Below are 20,827 nucleotides of genomic sequence, written 5' to 3' on the forward strand. Positions count from 1 at the left end.
TGGGAATAATAGAGTCCTTACAATGCTTAATAATGCAATTTATGTGTACGTCACCCTTTTAAGTAATTTAATACCCATGACTCTTATTACATTAAGTTTGCATTAACAATTTATGTAAGTATTTGATGCTGACATTGATACGATAGCTTCCTCTAACATATGTTAGAACGAGGGTTTTCTTTTAGGGTATCTTATATGTATTTGGGTGTATGATTTGTGGTAAACCAACCATCAAATACTTGTATCAATACTTATTGTGGCATCGAATTTTATGGGATTTGGATCTGTGTTACTGGGATCTGGCAAAACACAGAGGTATGTGTGTGTAGGTGTAATTTAGATAACCAGACAATCACTCAAAATATAATCATAGGAATCAAATCCGTTTTAATATTATTATTTACTTACTTATCATTGTAAAGTCCTAGTTATGGGAAAACGGCGTGTCCCATACATCATAACATGTCAGCGCTAGCTGCTGAGACTATGATATACATTAAATTTATACCCCAGAGTAATGTCTGACAAAGTCAAACCTATAGATATTATTTAAAAATAAAATGTATTATGGGTACACACCTCGAAAATCATCTAAGCTGACATACATGTTGTGTAGTTTTGACATGATCCACGAATATCGTCAAATTAAAACAACATTAATGACCTGACCAAACACAGCCATCTCTATGGTTACATGTCTACTTTACAAATTCTAATATTTCAATAGTACATATATTTTATTAATCGAAAGTATGAAATTTACTTATATATTTTCTTGTCTTTATTGAAGAATAATCTATCGTGGTCTGTTACAAACACATTTGTATATTTTTCAAATGGACTAAAATGTCCGCAACAAAATATCATATATTAGTATATAAAATGTATATATTTAACAGGTACTCGAATAATTTGTTTTGAAATCGGTGATTAGTTAATCACTTTGATACATTGTTAATCTCGTGGTATACTATCAAAAGGACATTACACATATTATTATTGTAGTTTGGGAAGGCTTAGACATGTAGACAATGTAGACTAGTTATGGCTCAAATGAACGAATGTCGCAGTCAATGGAGTCGTTTCCCGAATGTAAACAAACGCACGTGTACATTTGAATCAATCAACCACCATGGCCTCACAAGTAACGTCATCAATTAATATAACACAATTCTGTTCAGTTATAAACATTTGTTAAACAAAAGTGTATTGCAAAAATTAATTTAAATACTCGGGATTATATTGCTCAAACTACTCATATCCTAAGTCAAAATTGTTATGGATGAGCAACTTCTTTATTGTTCCCCGCCCTTAAGGCGGGGAAGTATACGGGAAACGTTAATTTTGTAGCATGTATGTCGACATGTTGGTTTATTTGAAATTTCAAGCCACGCGGCTTTTACGGAAACAAAACATACAAATAATGTGCGTGGAATGTTGATGCTATTCTTTTCCAGCAATAAGAGATACTTCAAAATCGCACTGGATTGTCTGGTCCAGACTCGATTATTTACAGAACTCCGTCACATAGCTGGGATATTGCTGAGTGCGGCGTTAAACGACAAACCAATCAATCATCATCATATGAACTCAAACCAGTCATTGTTACAAGTAAACCACATTCCACAACAGTTACTGACACTGGATAAAAAACAGTACATAGAAAAAAAACCAAGTAACTCAACTCATCATGATCACAATTACTATTCTTTGAAAGAAAGAAATACAAAAAAGAAACTGACCAAAAAACGTAAAACAAGAGACGAGGAATCTCCGTTATTGATTAGTCCCGGTATTGAAATGTTCTCCAACTATGTGACAATATTTTGATAATATTTGTGCATCTGTGGTTGTGACAAAAAGACCTTATCTAGTATGACTTTTTTGGAGTCCTTAGTATTTTCATTTACATTATTATAACCAAATGGCAAGTGTAAAAAGAATGTGATCTATTATTTGAGTATGTGCATCTGCCAATGTTGTTGGCAGTTTTGATATTATTTCCACATGTTTACATTTGTGCCAGAAATTGCTTCTATTTCCTTCGATCTTATTTTTAAATAAAGACCCTGGTAAGAATAGGTCTTCAGCAACCTATGCTTGCCGTAAGAGGCGATGTGGTCGATGCATAACATCATATTCTAATTGGGTAGTTCGATGCTCTTGGTGTCAATCACAGGATGATCTGGCCCAGACTGGATTATTTACAGACCGCCGTTATATGGCTTGAATAGTGCGGCGTTAAACAAGAAACTATTTTTAAATAGACCTACCATATGCAAATGTATCAACTATATTGCCCAATACTCAAAATAAATAATATTTTTTTCCACAACAGCGTTGTGTTATTTGTGGTTAATATAATTATGCTCCATCATGCCTTTCAGTAACATCATAATTATGCGTTTGTGAGGCATCACATATGGCGGGGAACTTTGATGCTCTGCATCAATGTTTTCTTGTTACAATTGGGCGACGTTTCTGTGTAGATTCTAACACCTTTATCAAGCAAATGATGTACAAAGTATACAATTACAATAGTTTATGATTTTACGAGCGCTTCAGCCTCTGGCTATTTCGCACTCGGGGCAGACGGGTCGTATAAAACAATAAATAGTGGTAATAATGATAAACGTCTAGCCCAAAAGACTGTAAATGAAGGGGGTAAAGTAGGAGAGAAGAGAGGTTTGGGTTGTAGAGGCAAAGGGATGCCAAATGTGCTTGTAAAGTCCTACATTAACCAATGTAAATAGGGATAAAAGGTGATATAGATAATAATGAAAATAAAATAAAGATCAGTTAAGATGATATTTTAATATATAATAAGAAAAGATAGATAATAGTAGAAAATAAAATAATAATGGATAAGGGTGGGTGACCTAAGCTAATAATTGGCTAAGTCGCGGTGCGTGTGGCAGTGTCAGTGGTGTCCCTGACCTTGGGCGGGTGGCTGGATAAACGGCTATTATTTTAATGTGTCTGGTTATGGCGGAATTTGAAGCGCGGACGTCGTAGAAGACAATCCGCGCTGAGAATTTGGATCCCGATCCGAATCTGAAAAGTTGCTGTTATAGTGGAGATTTAGACAGTGAATTTGTTTGGGATGGTCTAAAGTTTTGCTTTTAAGTTTGTTGCTTTAAGGAAAGTGGCTATTTGTAGATAAGTGGCTGGGGGGTTGTTTGGTTTAAATAGTATTGTGATATTGTTTTTGTAGTTGGGTGGGAGGGAGTTGTATAGTGTTTGTTGTTGTTTATACTTGGTACAGATGTTGAAACTTGAATATGTGATTTATGTCTTCTGTGGTGTTACATTGAGTGCAGTTTGGGTTTGGATATGTTTTGTTTATGAAGTGTTTCGTTTAAGTTGGTTTGGTTGCTATGTATTCTGTTTATGATTTTATCTGCTAGAATGGAGTTTGTATAGTTTTTCCATTTTGTAATTGGGGTGGTGAACAGTGTTTTTATCCATTGTGATTTGCATTTTTGTATATTATTTTGGAAACTTTTTTGTTTTACAGTGTGTTTAATTAATGTTTTTGTTTCAGCTTTGATTGTATGGAATTGTATTGTGGGTGACTGTTCATTTGTTGCTGCTTTTGCTGTTTGATCTGTGATTTCATTTGTTTTAAACATATTTTTATTTCAAAAGAAATCTGGATCGGTAAACAAGCAAAACTTGCTTATGTAATACCTCTCCAGGTAATAACTTTACAACAGCTGGTTATATATCAGATTATATGTAAAATAGTGCTAAACATAAACACATACTAAATGCACAAATGAAATATATGAAGCCAATACAAGTGGTGTCTGTGAAATAAGATATAGCAGTTTTCCAATACTACATGCATAAAATTAAGCAACTCAAATCGTTTGCTTTTGGCAATGAAATCGTGAACTGATTTAAGAATAGTCATGTTTGTAGAACTGCTAACTGAACTATTGCCATGTAATACCGTTTTTAAATCATACCCATGTGTGTAGAAGTACATAGTGTTTCTGATATTATGGTATTTTTGACAGGTATAGAAAAAGTGAATTGCCTCTTCAAAGTGATACCCACAAGTGCAGTCTGATATGTCTGATACAGCGTTTAGGTCAGCGTTTAGGTCACTGCAGCCGAGCCTAAGGCGACAGTGGACAATTTGGCATGATCTATGAGCGTATTTTAGGTCAAAATTATTAATAATTGTATCAGAACGATTTCATTTCCTGGTATGCCTGTGTGGCTGGGTACCCACACTAGTGTTATTGTTTTATTTGTTGTATTTAGTTTTGAGTGGGTGTTTATTATCTGGTTAAAAAGGTCGGGTCTGGTTTTCGAGTGTTTGTCTGCAATTAGTTGAATTGAATTGTGACTCAGAGATGATGATTTTGTTTTGGTTTGTTGTTTCAGCTTGGTAGTATGCTTGTAATATGGCTAGTAATTCTGCTGTATTTGTGTGAGTATAGTTTGTGTAGTGGTATTTTTTGGTGATTGGTGAAGGCTGTGTTATGTGGATACCCAGCCCTGTTTTGTTGTTGTTTGTATTATATGATGCATCTGTGTATATGTGTGTGTGTTCCGGCCAGTTGTCTTGAATGCAGTTGAGTGATATTGTGCCTTTTTCTGTGTTTGTGAGTTTGTTGTGTTTTTTTAATGTTATGGTTAGGGCTGTGTCTGTTTCGCTGGGGGAGGTCATGGATGTATGTATTGTTTGGAGGTCTGTGGATTATGTGTTCTAGTTTGTAAGTTTTTATGAGATTGTAAAGGTGGGTGATAAAAGGGGCTATGTGTTTATTGTTTTTTAATTTTTTGATGGTGGTGGGTCTAGCATTTTGATATTTCAGTGTTATTTGTTTAAGAATGGGGTTATGTTGTGCCCCAGCCCAGTAGTTGATGTATCTCCCCACTGGCTTCCCATACATTCCTTCTTAGTAATCCTTGGGTTAATCCCATACCCATCAATTACTGTACATCAACCCTATCTCTTGTATAAACTTGTCTTATCATAACTACCTAATCAATCAGTGTACATCAACCTTATCTGTTATATAAACATCTATCTATTGTTATGTATATATATCATGCTCATACCTAGTTTGTACATCAATTGCTTGATAAAGGTGTTAGAATCTACACCAAAACATCGCCCAATTGTAATAAAGAAGTTGCTCATCCATAACAATTTTGACTTAGTTACCATTCCAACTTCTAAATGCCACTCAAAGAATTTACCCATATCCTGACGCGCATTCTAATTGGCTAGCGCTGTTTCGACGCGGCCTTTGAGATGGGGAAGAGCCCAATCCCATTAAAATATGATCTAAGTTCTCACTCCCGCTAAACAAAGTTATGAGAACATCCCATTACAGGTCACGTCAGAACGACCTTTCGCGAACTTTGACCGACCACTGAAACTAAGTCGATATCAGCCAATTAGAAAGCAGCTTTCTCGAGCTTTACGGTACTCATTTCAACCTGATGACTCCCATTTTGACTACGCTTGAAAAATGTGTTGACACAGTTCTCGATTAAAATTTTGAAAACTGAGCAAACGAACATTCCTGAATGTCTAATACTAGTATACGGTTGCGATTGTATGGCAGTGATTCCCACGTCTCCTCCATTCAAATGTTTATCGCACGGGAACGAGAGATAGACGATAATTTTGATGGAATCAGTCGTACAAGCCGTAACTGTTGTTCGGAATACCCCGTTTTAACGTTTTCAAGGTTGCATGATTAGAAAACACATTCCGACTGTTACTTTCATGATCTGGTAAGCGACGCTTTGATTGGTCGGAAGAAAGGTCGTTCTGATGTGACCCCTAATGTGATGTCTTCAGATCTTTGTTTAGCGGTAGCGAGTACTAAGATCTGATTTGAATGAGAATGGACAGATATCCCACAGGACTGTGCGTCGCCTGGTCCATTCCATGAGACGAAGATGTGTTGCTTGCATTGCAACCAGAGGTGGACACACATGCTATTGGTTTGTAAATTGACATTTTGGCATGTTCATGTTTTTTTATGAAATCATGCATTTTCTGAAGTCAGTATGTCAAATTAAACCATTTGAACACTTACAGGAGTCTTTTATCTGTTGCAAACCGAAATTGTTTCAGATTTGGTAAAAAACATAACTTTGCATTAAATCTTCTTTAATGTCACAGGAACTTTTGTTGTTCAGTATATATTTTATAATGATATGCCATACACGGTGAAAAATAAAAATATGCCCAAAACATGCTATTTAGTCTATCGGTTTTCATAGACTGATACATGTAAACTTGTCACAGTAAGAAATGTGAAGTTTCAATATGACTGCCATGTTTTCGATTGGATCTGTAAGCAACTTTTAGAAGAGACACTGCTTGGATCATCCATGCAAAGTTACAGAAAGTCTATCTATGATGGGACGATGGATGACGCACCTTCATTGCCACTGTCCAATAGAGTAAGTAGAACAGACTACTCATAACCAAACCAAAAGTTAAGCATTGGCAGAGTTTAATTCACCACAAATACATATAAACAGTTACACAATAATCAAAAACAAGTGTTGTGTGTAAAATTCATTGTTCATGATCCAAATAGTCCAACAGTTAATGAAACACTGATCTGGTAACGTTTCGACATATAATAGAAACAAATCCACTGCATTTGGTGGCTGGCTAATGTGTACACAGGGATCGTGAATACGATATAAAGCAATATCAGCTGTAACTGTAGGAATGTCACTGCTCCAAGTAGTGAGTGGACCCCTGCATTCACAACCTCCCTTACACACCTGGGCATCCTCCTGAACAAAGAGTGCAAATGACAAACCAGTTCCATTCCAGTGTCAACACCTGTGCCAGTCCCTCCAGACATTTTGTGACATTTACGTATTTCAGATGAATAAAAGTCCACCATTGATAAATTTTTGGTTCTGAGCATAAAATTCTTTCATAGATTATCGTAATATGTCAGTTGCATTCACAATCTTAAAACAACATTTACTTGATGTTCAAGTTAACAGATAACCTTAGCTGTGGCCTTGTGCCCTTGTCAGATGGAGCTGCACACATGAACATGTCTAAAGGATTTACTGGAAGTCAACATAACTGTACAGGGCTAACAGTTGGGCAAATGTCAGTCTGATCTTCGATGACAATGTGAAAAACAGGAATAATTCAACATCAGAAACATACAGACCATAATCACCATTACAAGGAGGCAGCAGAATATCACTGGCCTCAAATGTTCTTGGATATACACAAAATAAATGCAAATAAATATGTTCACACCAGTGTCGTAAATACCTTGAAATAACATCATTGCCAAAAAACACCTGAATACCACTGAAATCAACCTGCAAAGTATGCCTGATTTCAATATTTTACTACACTGCCCTGTTGCTACACCGCCATAGTTACAATGGAATTTAAGGAAGGGCAAGAAAGTACTAGGATGGTTGCTTGAAGATTCCCTGGCAACAAGAACATTGCTAAGTTATGCTGGTGACATCTGCTTCTCTCGTGTTCCTCTCATCATGCATGAGCTGCAGTAGTCTTGTTGTAGGACAGGAGCATTTTCTTCATCTCTCCAATTGCCTGACCTGGATTCAGACCCTGGAAACATAGAAAAACAATGCTCTGTTGCTGGCCTGAATTTTTCTGGAATATTAACAACATTACATTAATGATCATAATCAACGGGTAAACAATACTATGCAAACAAATAACTGGTTTTGACATAATAAAGTATCATGAATATTTCATAACCTTATGCAACTGCAGGGTAAAAAATTCAAGATAATTTTACAATGATACATGCGGTTCGGGACATGTTCTGTTTTAAGGAACGGCCATGCCTAGTTGCGACTTCATTGTTGAAGACTATTAGTCTCTACATACAGGTTAATCCATCCTCGAAGAGGGACTCAGTCTGGGAAACGCAATGGTTAACATTTAAGATTTATTAAGTATATAGATAATAAAATATAGTGAGAATCATTTGTACATAATATTTTATCTGCGCTTGTTGGGCTGTGACATGATCAAAGGGCCGAACTTGTGAGATGTCACGAAGGTAGGGAGAGTCAAAAACTGTCTGACTTCCAGAAGCATCCTTCCATAATGGCAGAGAGGGTGCAATTAGGGTGTAAGGCCATTGCAGAAGTAACCGCTCGGGCCTAGTGTGGGTTGGATGTTGCGGTTGGAGGCAGCCCAGCAAAAGTATGTATACACTCGAAGGATGTTGGAGCGAAGACTAAAAGAGCATAGTGGGGGAAATCTCCGAGACGGAAGTGGAAGAGTCTCATCTGTGATTTTCTGCATTGATGAGATGCAGTGAAATAAATATGATGCGCTTGAACGGGAGAGAGGGAGAGAGATCTTCCTGGTCATCCGATCCCAAAATCAGCAAGAGCGGGGAAATAGTAAACAACCTATCAGGCTTGCCGGGAAGTTGATTCTTTGCTAGAAAATCCCAACAAAGACCTAGGAACACTCTTCCCCTTCTGGATCATCCAGGGCATGTATCACTAACGCGAGGTACTGTAGCCAGGGCCAGTAGAAATGCGGTCTTCAGCATGATCGTCTTGTAGTTCCTATCCACATGTAGCTCGTAATCACTGGAAGTCAAGTGTTGTAGTATCACGTTCACATCCCACGCAAGGGTTCGAAATCTTGAAGATTGATCCACTAGCTGGTAGGAGCGGATGAGTGATTGGAGTTCTGCCACATTGGAGACTTTAGCACTGGAAGTAGCAGCGATGATGGAGTTAATCGCTGCTTAGTAGGTGGCTAGAGTTGGGCCCTAGCTAATGTGTTGATCGCAGGTGGTGTAAGTACTCAGCGATCTGTTGCGGTGAAGCTGAGGTAGGAGAAGACATGTCATGAGCATGGAGTAGCCTTTTGCGATAAGGGATTTCAGCAAATGCGCCAGATGGAGCGTTGTAAGGGCCAGATGGAGCCACTGATAGAGCGGCAAAAGTAGAATGTCTTCCCAAAGCGGTAGATGATGGAATTGTGTGTTGGCTAGCCTCAGCAAGTTGGTAAAACATTTGCGTGTTGGCCAAAAGGGCGCGACCAAAGTCAGAGACAGGTGACTGGTGGCTTCTACCTGGCCCCAGGGAAGAACGCCTGTCGGAGGAAATACATATGCATTGAGGCCCTTCTAAGAGATTGACAACGCATTGTGATCCTAAGCCTGTGTGTCAGGGATGGGCGACACGAATCAGGATAGCTGAGCGGGGAAACAGGGGACAAACAGATCTGTCCGTAAATAATTGGCAGATCCTTTGGAAGATCGTCAGGTGCAGGGACCACTCCGTTGGCGATGGTCTGTCAGGTTGGGACAGGGAGTCTGCTATAACACTGGAGACCCTGGAGTTGGAAGAACTCAAGAGCAATCAAGAGGAATGAGGAATGACACTGACTTGGATCCCATTTGGTTTATGTACCACACAACCGCAGTGTCGTTGGACTGTATCATTACTGCTAAAATGATCGCCTTGAACTCGAGATTGTTGATGTCTAGGCAACAGTCCTTGGTGGACCAGCGTCCTGCTATCCGAAGATCGTGAAAATGCGCTCGCATAAGAGTCATAACGAGGATACTCGCACTTACTGTATTTTCCATGTTGGTGCTGGTAATCCATAACCGGTGATAGATATCTAAAATAGGTCGAGTGTCCCAACAGCTGATAAACAGTCGCCTTGGATTATGTGAATAATCGTCTTGGGGAGCGTCGAACATGAGAGCAATGTGAACGATCGCATTCCAAGGAATGTAGAGATCATAGGTCCGATCCTTAGATACCAATTGTCGATCCCGTATGGCTTCGGGAGCATCTTTGGAGGGAGCGTCCTTGAAAGAAGCGTTCAAATTAAAGTTCTTCCCACGATCGAGTGAGCGTGAAGATTCCAGGAATGGGATCTTGAACAGAGGAGCGATGGTGAGATTGGGACAGGAGACATCGTCCATAAGAAAACTGTCTATGACAGTGTCATCTGTCATAACCAGTTCTTCACAAGCATGTCCCCACAAGGTGGTGATCAGAAAGAGAATGAGTTGGTAGAAAGACACGTGGTGAAGCCTGTAAGGTTGCCATACACAGGAGGCATATAATTGACCAAGCTGGGGTCATAACAATGGAGATGTAAGGGTTGTTCAGATGAATTTGTTTTTTTTAGAAGCTGGAAAGAGGGTTGACATGGTTGAAGCACGTTTCCACATAGGGTCGAAAAAGGAGTGGAGTGGAGTGGAGTGGAGTGGAGTGGAGTGGAGTGGAGTGAGTGAGTGAGTGAGTGAGTGAGTGAAATTTAACATCGCATCGGCATTATTTCAGCCAAATAGCGACAAGACCAAGTATATATATTCACAATTTAGTTATTTATGCAAAGTTATATTTAAATACAATTCATGAAACATATTTGAGCATTACAATATTATGTATACAGTTATAAAACCCGGGCTATAGGCCACCAGTAACCAAAGCTAGGCCACCTCTCAGGGGATCATGGGGACTATTATGAATGAGATCCCAAGTATAATTTTTGATGGTTACTTTGAAATCACTGTACAGGATCAGTAGTGGAGATAACGGTTTGTCAAGAGCTGCTTTAGCTGCAGCATCGGCTTTTGAGTTACCTGTTATGCCAACATGACTTGGTAACCAGCAAAAGACTACGTCACATTGGCCAGAAGAAAGATCATTATATCTGTATATATAGTTCTAAAATGTCTAGGATAATAGGGTGATATGATGAAACACTTTTGTGTGCCTGAAGGCAAGACAATGAATCAGAGAAGACGATAAAATTTTTAGATTGGTTTTGATGTTTGATATAGGTCAAAGATGTTAAGATAGCTTTGGCCTCAGCAGTAAAAAATTAACTATTATCTGGGATTCTTGAGGAGACAGTTCTGGATCAAATGATGGTGGCACTTGCAACTTTGCAATCATCCTTGGACCTGTCTGTAAAAATGGATGTGTGAGAATTATATTTTGATCGTAATTGGTTATATGATTGTTGATATACCAAAGGATTAGTTTCTGATTTTTTAAGCTGTGTTAGAGTGAGGTCTACCTCTGGCTTCACCATCTGCCAGGGAGAAGACAGAAGTCGTGAAGGTGATATAATATTTAGATCTATTTTAGCTGCAGTGATGTGTGGTTAAATTCTGATTCCAAGTGGTGGAATCAAGTTGCACAGATTTTGAAACAGGTTTTCATATTGAAGGCGGAAAACGCAATTGTATGCTGGATTTGATTTATTTGAATGCAATTTAGTAATGTATTGCAGTGAAAGTTTAATGTGGTGCTGTTCAAGTGAAGGTTCATCAGCATCCGCATACAAACTGTCCACGGGAATTTGGCCTCCTCTACTACCTTGATAGGAGTACCATCTAAAAATAAATCTGAACCCTTATACGGTTTGTATTATGCGGTTTGAAAACAGTTTGTTTTGGATTTAGAAAATTTGAAGCCATTTTAGTTTGCCCAGTTTTTAATTTTGTTAATCCAGAGCTGTAGCGGTCTTTCTATTGTATTCATATTCTTACCATGACAAGAAATGTTGAAATCGTCCACAAAAAAGTGAACCATCAACGCTATTGTTTAATACTTTATAGAGAGGCCCTGATCTTGATCGAAATGATCAGACAGGGTAGAGCCCACTTGTACTTGAAATTGTCTGTTGTTTAAAAATGAGATATGAACTGCAGTAATCTGACGCTCAATCCAAATTTAGGCAAATCTTTTAATATAATGTTTCCACTATGTATCATATGCCTTCTCTAGATCGAAAAAGATTGATACAATATGTTGTTTGTTGACAATGGAATTTTTAATAAATGATTCTAAATGCACCAAATGGTCAATGGTACTTTTTGGGGGGGAAACCACACTGGATGTCACTCAGGAGGTTATTGCTCTCCAAGTACCAGACTAATTATACTTTGATGATGAGGAATGGTTTGCCAAAGTGTCACCAAGTTTGTTGGCAATTTCAGATTTAGTGGTTAAATGTGTATTACAATCTTTCAGATGGTGAACTCCAGATTTGGATCCTCTGCCCTTAATTTTATTAATCATGTTCCACACCTTGGACATGGGTCTGCGTGAATTGATTTTTGAGACATAGTTCTTCCAGTACTGACGTTTATTATGTTTACAGGCACATCTTGCTTTGGCGCCCGTGATTTTAACATTATTCAAGATGTGGACAGTGTGATGTCGGCGGAAATATTGCTCAGCTTTCTACCTATTTTTTCTAGCTTGTTTATAATTATCATCGAACCATGGTTTACGCATATGAGGGTTTGCAGAGGACTTAGGAATGCTTTTGTCTCCAATATCATTTAATGTATCAGAAAAAAGGTTGTATAGGATCAGGAACATTCCTGAAACTGTCAGGTTTTAGTTTTTCAGAACATTGTGTTTGGAATAAAGACCAATTGGCCTTTGTAAAGTTCCACCTTGTTGAAGGTGGTTCGTCAGACGGATTAATAGTTGTAAGTATTGTTGGAAAATGGTCACTTCAACAAAGGTGGACAGACCATTCGAATTAATTTAAAATATTTGAATCTGTCAGTGACAGGTCAAGGGCAGAGTATGTGCCAGTGGCAGGATGAAGATATGTATAATTACCATCATTGAAGATGCATAAATCAATATTTGAGATAAAATCTTCAGGGACTTTTCCCTTATTATTTGTATCAGTACTCCCCCATAGGGGATTATGACTGTTTGAATTGCCCATGATGATACAGGGCTTCAAGAAATGATCGTACAAAGTCTGAAGATCTGATTGACGGATAGTTGAGGAAGGTGGAAGATACAGTAAACACAGTGTAAACACTATGTTAAAGTAACACGGTCAGCAACAGCTGGTAGAGTAGTGTTGAGTGGACCGGGGCTATGGATTATGCTCTGCTTCACCAGGATAGAGGAATCGCCTGTAGCTTTATCACCAGGAGGGGAAAACAAGTGGTAAGAACTGTACTGACGGATATCAAATAGATCTGTGGTTTTTAGATATGTTTCTTGTAGACAAAGAGCAGACGGTTTAAAATCTTGGATTTAAAGATGTAGTTCATTAAAATTCTTAAGACCTCTGCAATTCCATTGTATAATGTGCTTCCACTAGTGAATTGTCACGCGAACATGAGGACTTTGTCGTACTCCTATCTGTTTCATTTGGAGATGGAGTTACCACCATGTCCAGAGGACCAAAGGAATTATGGACCTCTACTGGGACCTCTTAAGGAGTGGTGGCCTTTTGTGTTATCAGGTGTTGTTGTTACTGCTTCTTTTTCAATAATTTCTTTTCCCTGTTTGTAAGTTTAGCAATTTCTGGTTCTGGTTCAGGTGTTGGTTTAGGAGTCTGAGACTCAACATTTTTTACAGTTTTTTGTATTGGAGGAGTCACAGACGAAGGTGTCACAGCTGGTTTATGGAGTGAAGCAGTAGGAGTGAGTGAGTTTGGTTTTACGCCGCTTTTAGCACTATTCCAGCAATATCACAGGGGGGAAACCAGAAATGGGCTTCACACATTGTACCCATGTCGGGAATCGAACCTGGGTCTTCGGCGTGACGAGCGAACGCTTTAACCAGTAGGCTACCCGACCGCCCAGAAGCAGTAGGAAGTGGCTGGACAGACTTGACCCATGTCAGATCAATCTGGCAGTCGATAGAGGCAGTGGTTACAGGACCTGGATGGCAGGACTTGGAACCATGTCCAAACATTTGGCAAGTGTAGCATTGGAGTGGAGTGGGGATATTCACCTCCACTCTGATGCTACAATAACCAGCTTTGATCGATAGAGGGATAGACGTTCGGGCGAAAGTGAAGAGGTTGGTGTTAGTCTGTACAACCACACGAACCTCCTTTAAGGTGAATCGTTTGACAGCTGTGACGGACTGTTGGTCAAGTTCCTTGGCAATTTCATCTTCAGACATGCCGAGAGACAGCAAGCTCTGTCACGGACAATGCCCTTGCACGAGTTCAGTGTCTTGTGCACTGAGACAGCGACCTTAATATTGACAAACTCTTTGAGATTGAGAAGATTGAGAAGATTGACATATTGCTGTCTCCTTGCACATTCTACAAGGAGAGAGCCTGACCGAAGCTTGGTGACATTTTTAACCTCTCCGCAGATACCAGTGATACCTTTGGAGATTGCAAATGGATTCAATTTTATGTGTTCTTTGTCCAAAGCTTTAATTATCAAGGCCAATAGATCGAGTGGGCGTAGTAGTTTCATGAGATTTGATGAGTCTTTTAGAACCAGGGTGTTGGGAAGCCATGTCGAAAGGAAAATAATTCTGCACCCCTTTTCCCCACCCACCATGGAGTGTCAACAAGGACAGTCTTATGCGGCAGCGGATTGCCAAGCTGCAAAGACCGAGGATAAAGGGGAGGTATACTTCAGCAAATTTGATGCGAAAAGCTATAGCTATCTACCAAATTAAGGGTCAGGCTGGTTTGGCCCATGACAATTAATTTGAGCCTTACAGAATTTGGAGGTCTGCATTACCAGATTGGCCCATGAGCCACCGCCTTCTGGGCATAGGGCTCTAAGCATGTTTATAGATTCATATACATTTACAATAGACATTAAGAATAAATATATTTTTATATATCAAAAGTTTTTGCGAAATATTGTATGACATGACCAGCTGATTGATATAATCGGGCCCATTCTACCGCCCGTCTAGGCAAAGTAAGGGTCGAAGTGGTGTGTTGGACTAAGGAGTACTATTGCCGGCTCCGTAGCCCTCAACCACTAGACTCCCTTCCTCTGCCAACACAGGGTTGCAGCCCACGGCAATTCGCGTACTTTGACCGACCACTGAAACGAATAACAAGAAGACAATATCAGCCATGAGAAAGCAGCTTTCTCCAGCTTTACGGCACTCGTTTCCACCTGGCGACTTCCATTTCAGACTACGCTTGAAAAATATGTTGACGAGTTCTCGATTAAAATTTTGAAAACTGAACAAACGAACATTCCGGAATGTCTAATATATGGTTGCGATTGTATGGCAGTACTTCCCAGGTACTGTGCAACGTCTCCTCCGTTCAAATGTTTATCCCACGGAAGCGACAGACAGACAATAATTTTGACGGAATCAGGAGTACAGGTCGTAACTGTCGTCGGAATATCCTGTTTTAACGTTTCCAAGGTTGCATGATTAGAAAACACACCCGACTGTCACTTTCATGATCTGGTAAGCGACGCTTTGATTGGTTGGATGAAAGGTCATTCTGACGTGACCCATATTGGGATGTCCTCAGATCTTTGTTTAGCGACAGCGAGAACTAAGTTCTGATTTTAATGAGATTGAGCCCACGGCAAACAGGCTGCCCAAATCAGTTGCCTTTTACGACCAGCAATAGTGTGCTGAGGACACATTCTTGTTTATACTCCCCGGGTCCCAGGGCCACAACGGGGAAGAAGAAGGAAGATATGCACAGGATAAGTTTAGAAATTAACAGATATGTCCCTATCAAAAGTTGAAGTGTACATGTTCACAGAACTTCAGCTTTGTGAACCTTCAGGTTTTAGAGGATATGTTGAAAATGAGGCGAACCTTTACATTAGAATGAGATGAGCAAACAATAGAAGTTCCTATTCAAATGCTTCCTGTCACTTACAGAAACAAATGACACCTTCATTTAACATTTGGTTGTAACCATATATATATAAAAAATACACTCTGCAGCATGTGTTGTATCTGTGGTAATCCATTTTTCTAAGGTTACATCACAGATGCTAAATATCCTCCTTCTCCCATCAGCATTCATTCTGGAGACTATCATTGTCTCATCTTCTTTCAATTATGCTACAGAAATATCTCCTGTTACATTACGTCTCCAGGTACATGCAGCAGTTGGATGAATGGTGTCCAATACAAATGACATGTGATATTGAAAACAATGCACTTATGACGTAATATTTGTCATAGGCTCCAGTGCCAGTATCTATCAGTAACGAGCAGTGTGCATCATACACGCAGAGAAGCATGTTCCATCCGATTCCATGACATCTTCATTTAAGTCAAAAAACAAAATAAAATAATATTCTACGATGAAACCAGAGAGATATAAAACTATTTTGAATGACACGATCTTACAATAGCCTCTATGAGGAACAATCATTTTACAATACTTCAACCCCCATTGAGGGCACGCATTTTGAGAGAATACAAGTCATAATGTCAAAATTAATAATTGCAAAAACATTGAACATAACTGTGGAGTCCCACTACTAAGTAAACATTTACTAAATTTCATTACATTCAGAACAAAAATCGATTTTTTGATAAGTTGCCATAGCCGCCATATTTTTTTGGGGGGGGGGAAACCTCTTGAACAAATTCCGGTGACATTATTGCGGAGAACAAACTTGTGAAGTTTAAACTTTATTGATCTAGTGGTTTATAAAGAGAGGATGTATACAGTGTGCAGAAATGTATTTTGAGAGAATTTAGGAGCATGGTCAAATCAACATCATACTTTCAAACATCATGAAAAATAGAACTATATATGTTTAGCCCCACAACTAACCACACACACACACACATCAAATTTCAGGACATTTTTAAAAGTAAAATATGTGATTAATAGCTACAACGAGGGTTTTCAATTGGGTGTTATGGTGGTTATATTGAAAATCGGTTGCAACCCTCCTGAACAATTGAGTGAGTGAGTATGGTTTTACGCCGCTTTTAGCAATATTCCAGCAATATCACGGCAGGTCCCTCTTGAACAAAATATATGACAGGTGCAGGTAGCCTGTTAAAATTCCTGATGTACAATATACATGAAGGCGTTCAGGTGGAACTTTGGTGGAGAACTATACCTTTGGGCAAGTTTTGGTGCAGTTCATAATAGTGTGGCATCTGTAAACAGAGAACTTGTCCTCCATCCGGGCCAGCCTTTCATCAGTGAAGTCATCACGAGAATCAATCATCCACCTGCACAACAAAGTTAACTAATCATAACCATCTCTAAGATATGCATTAACAATAATAAAGCCATATCTGACATCCCTTCATAATTGGAATAACTTTGTGACATGTCCTTTTGCTGATGCAAACACTTTTCACCAATGCTTTTAACGAAAGCAATTTGATAGGAATTTAATTCAAATAAGTTTTGACCTAAACCATAAGTGATCTTGACATTAATGCAGACTGAATTGGACTATGGATTTTAGGGGCTAGACAATATTTAAGACAAGAGTGCTCTGAGAGCACAACATCCCCCGCATGAATTTTTTTAACGAGGTAATATTTTCTTTGTATTTTATGAAATAACAACGGTAGATGGCACTGCATTTGAAACAAATTGTGCAGAACATTTTGTTGGGAGTAATCCAGTCTGAATGCTAATGCCATAAGGATGTAGCTCACCCACAAAAGCCTTATACAAGGAAACTAACTATAGTTATAGTTATAGTTAGATATTGTGATATTCTCTGGAAACTGGAGGAGTAGATTTCATGAAGCACCGTAGAACAGGGGCAGTAACTCTGTCAAAAAAATGTCGAAATGAAACAGGACTGCGATATGCTTATCATCAACATGTCGACATCTTGTGTGTAGAGTGTCAGGGATATTCTCTGGAAACTGTAGGAGGAGTTGATTTCACAAGCTTAGTACCCTCTGTGGGACAGGCAGATGGGCGGATGAACGGACGGACTGTGCCACGACATAATCCCCCTTCGGCCATACTGGCCTGGGCGGGGGATAAAAAGCAAGGACCACAACACTGTTCTAGTAAAATCCTAGATATTTTTTATATTTGTATACTTATCCTGCATTACTTCTTAATGCATATTACTGCTTGTTTCTGACAGAGAAAAGAGCTGTGTGAAGGTCTTTGCTTGAAGAAGTTGCTCCAACTAGTTGAGAGGCCAGCCCATCACGCAGCTCCAACGTGACCAAAGGAAGTGATGTCACAGCTCCTCACATTCCTCTAAAGTCCGAAACATCGGAAGGCATCGTGGGGAGATAGATCTGCGATGGGTGGGTCCCTTTAGACGCAGTAATGCAGGATAAGTATACAAATAAAAAAAATATCTAGGATTTTACTAGATTTTTTACTTATCCTGCATTACTCCTTAATGCATCTTTATCGGAAGGAATCATACCTTCAGATGTGGAGTTTCATCTTTTATTTCCAGACTCTGTTCCCTAGCCAATCCTTAGCTCTGTGGTCGGCTTCGGTTGACCACTCCATGTATGGGAACCTCCAATTCCCTCAGTCCGTCCTCGGCTGTGTGGTCGGCATCAGGTGACCACTCCATGTATGGGAAACTCCGTTTCCCTCAGCCCCTCTTCGGCTGTATGGTCGGCCTGGATGACCATTACATGGAAGGGAAGAGTCAGGTATGCGTTGTGTCCTGGTACTGTGCAGCCTGCCAATAACGCTCGGTTAGGTCGAGACTGGAGCACCGAGCCGTATGCAGATGAGACATGAACCTTCTATTCCAGGGCTCATGCCAGGGGAGGACGAATGGCCGGCTCTGGACTTGGAGGCGTAGTCAATGATGTGTAGTAGTGGTGACCTGCTGTGCCACTACTAACAGACCAAAGCTGTGCGTGCCTTGCACATCCTCCAATGCGAAGTCTTGCAGGTAGTGACTGGCGAAGACCGTGTGGGATCGCCAGAAACATCCTTCCATGATGGCGCGTAGAGAGCAGTTGCTGTGTAGCTCCATGGTGGAGGCGACCGATCAGATCTCTTGCTGGTTGTTGGAGCATGGGGGGTCCAATCCCGCGGCCTCGTAGGCCTGGAGGATAATGGCTCGTAGCCAGAAGGCGATCGTGTTGCGGCTGACTTCCGCTAGCAAGGTCGCAGATGCCGGTACGAAGAGGCGTCGTTGTTGTCTACGGCGTTCCTTGGATCGTCGGATGTAGCAACGAAGCGCTCTTACCGAACATAGACGGAGTTCTAGTTCATCTTCTGCGCCCACAATCGATGAAAGAGGGGAGATGAGAAATGATCTATCGGGCTGGTCTGGGAGCTGATTCTTTGCAATGAGGTCCCAGCACAGGCCCAGATGCACAGCTCCATGTGCTCCCTGCTCATAGCGGACCCATTTGACGTCTAGGGCGTGTAGCTCACTGACACGGGCGGCTGTGGCGAGCGCCAGTAGGAAGACTGTCTTTTTGGTCAGATTGTAGAATGACGATGTTTGGAGTGGCTCGAAAGGCACGTCCCTCAGCGAGATGAGAATGACGTTGAAGTTCCAAGCTGGGGGACAGAAGTCCTCCTTTTGGTGGTCCAGTTTGAATGAGCGGAGTTCCCGGATTTTTGTCATGCGTCAATCTTTCGAAACTGCCAGGACAGAGTTGAGCGTCACAAGGTAGGTCATGATGGTACTGCCCTTTAGCTTACGCTTGTAATGCAGATGGTGCATGAACTCGGCCAGGAATTGAGGTGATGCAGATGTGGGGTCTTGGTGCTTGCCCCTGCAAAAGCTCTAGAAGGATTGCCACTTGTCATCATAGAGGCTCCTGTTGGTTGGGCGATGTGCCATCGTGATGGCCCTAGCCACTCTGGTCGAGTATCCTTTGGCGTTAAGTGCTCTCTGTAAATGGACAAGACGTGAAGACATAACCTGTCTGGTCCTGGATGTGGCTGTCTGCTGTGAGGGTGGATCAGCAGATTTGGCCAATCTGGGAGTGGCAGTGGGTTGGTGTCGGACAGCTCTCTGAGGTCAACGAACCAAGCCCTTGCTGGCCACCAGGGTGCGACCAAAGTCAGAACGAGGTTCCGTGTCGATCTGATCTTCTGGACGACTTTGGGAAGGGGTACAGGTGGCAGAAAAGCGTACCCTTTTAGTCCTTCCCAGGGGACACTGAAAGCGTCAACTGCCCAAGCCAGTGGATCCAGCACCGGAGATATGTAGGTCGGGATCTGGTAGTTCTGGCTGGTAGCGAATAGGTCTATGTTGGGGAGACCGTAGTCTCGACAAACAAGAGCGAAGGCGTCTAGGTGAAGTTTCTACTCTGTGGGAGCCACTTTGCCTGGCTGAGATAGGGCATCCGCTAGGATGTTTTGGCAGCCCTGGATGTGGTGGACCTGGAACTGAATCCCCTGATGATCCACCAGGTGAAACAATCGGAACGTCTGTTGAAGGAGCGAAGTCGAATGAGTCGTTCCTTGGTTCCTGAGGCACCATACGACAGTGATGTTGTCCGTCGAGATGGAGAGCCGGGCGTGTCTGAGGACCTGCTTCCATTGAGCGATGGCCAAGATAAGCGCCTCCAGTCTGAGGTTGTTTATGTGCCATAGGCGCTGATTGGTGGACCACAGCCCTGAGACGACCTGTCCCACCAGGTGTGCACCCCATCCCTGTAGGGACGCGTCTACGAATAGGCGCAGAGAGGTCGTAAGCCCTGTCAAGGAGATGCCGCCTAAGACATTTGATTCCACCGTCCACCACCGGAGATGCTGCTTGAGATGACCCGGGAGGACGATGGATACGGTGGGGTCCTGGGGGCGCTGAGGTTAGGAGGCCCAGGAGGACCTGCCAAGTAGGTGGAGAGCCGGGTACAGAGATGAGATCGAGGTCTGTCTGGAAGAGGCCCCCGATGAACTGAAGGTGCTTGGAGGGTGTCAACTCTGACTTCCTGAGGTTGATCTTCCACCCCAGCTGGTGTAGGAGCCGGAGGGTGAAGTCCCTGTGGCGGAGTAGAGTGACAGGGTCCCGATGGTCCAGTTGGCAGTCGTCTATGTACGCCTCGAACTTTGATGTCCCAGCTATCGGTGTGAATAGCCACTGGGCTGAAGAAATTCCAAATGGGAGGACCGCCCATTGATAATGGACTCCCATGAAGA

The 20,827-nt window shown here is 41.1% G+C and overlaps 1 protein-coding gene across 1 annotated transcript in view; it reads right to left on the bottom strand.

Moving 5' to 3' along the window:
• Positions 1–6,474: 6,474 nt before the first annotated feature.
• LOC124117414 (succinate dehydrogenase [ubiquinone] iron-sulfur subunit, mitochondrial-like) overlaps positions 6,475–20,827 on the bottom strand; it is a 38,790-nt gene continuing 24,437 nt past the window's right edge. Inside the window, exons 8-9 of the mRNA XM_046479303.2 lie at positions 16,839–16,953; positions 6,475–7,594 (exon numbers count right to left, since the gene is read on the bottom strand). Of these exons, the coding sequence (XP_046335259.1) occupies positions 7,514–7,594; positions 16,839–16,953 (196 nt within the window). The 3' untranslated portion in view covers positions 6,475–7,513. The remainder of the gene's footprint in view (positions 7,595–16,838; positions 16,954–20,827) is intronic.

This window comes from Haliotis rufescens, unplaced genomic scaffold (genome assembly GCF_023055435.1).
Source record: "Haliotis rufescens isolate VD_foot unplaced genomic scaffold, xgHalRufe1.0.p SCAF_13, whole genome shotgun sequence".
NCBI classification, from domain to species: Eukaryota; Metazoa; Mollusca; class Gastropoda; order Lepetellida; family Haliotidae; genus Haliotis; species Haliotis rufescens.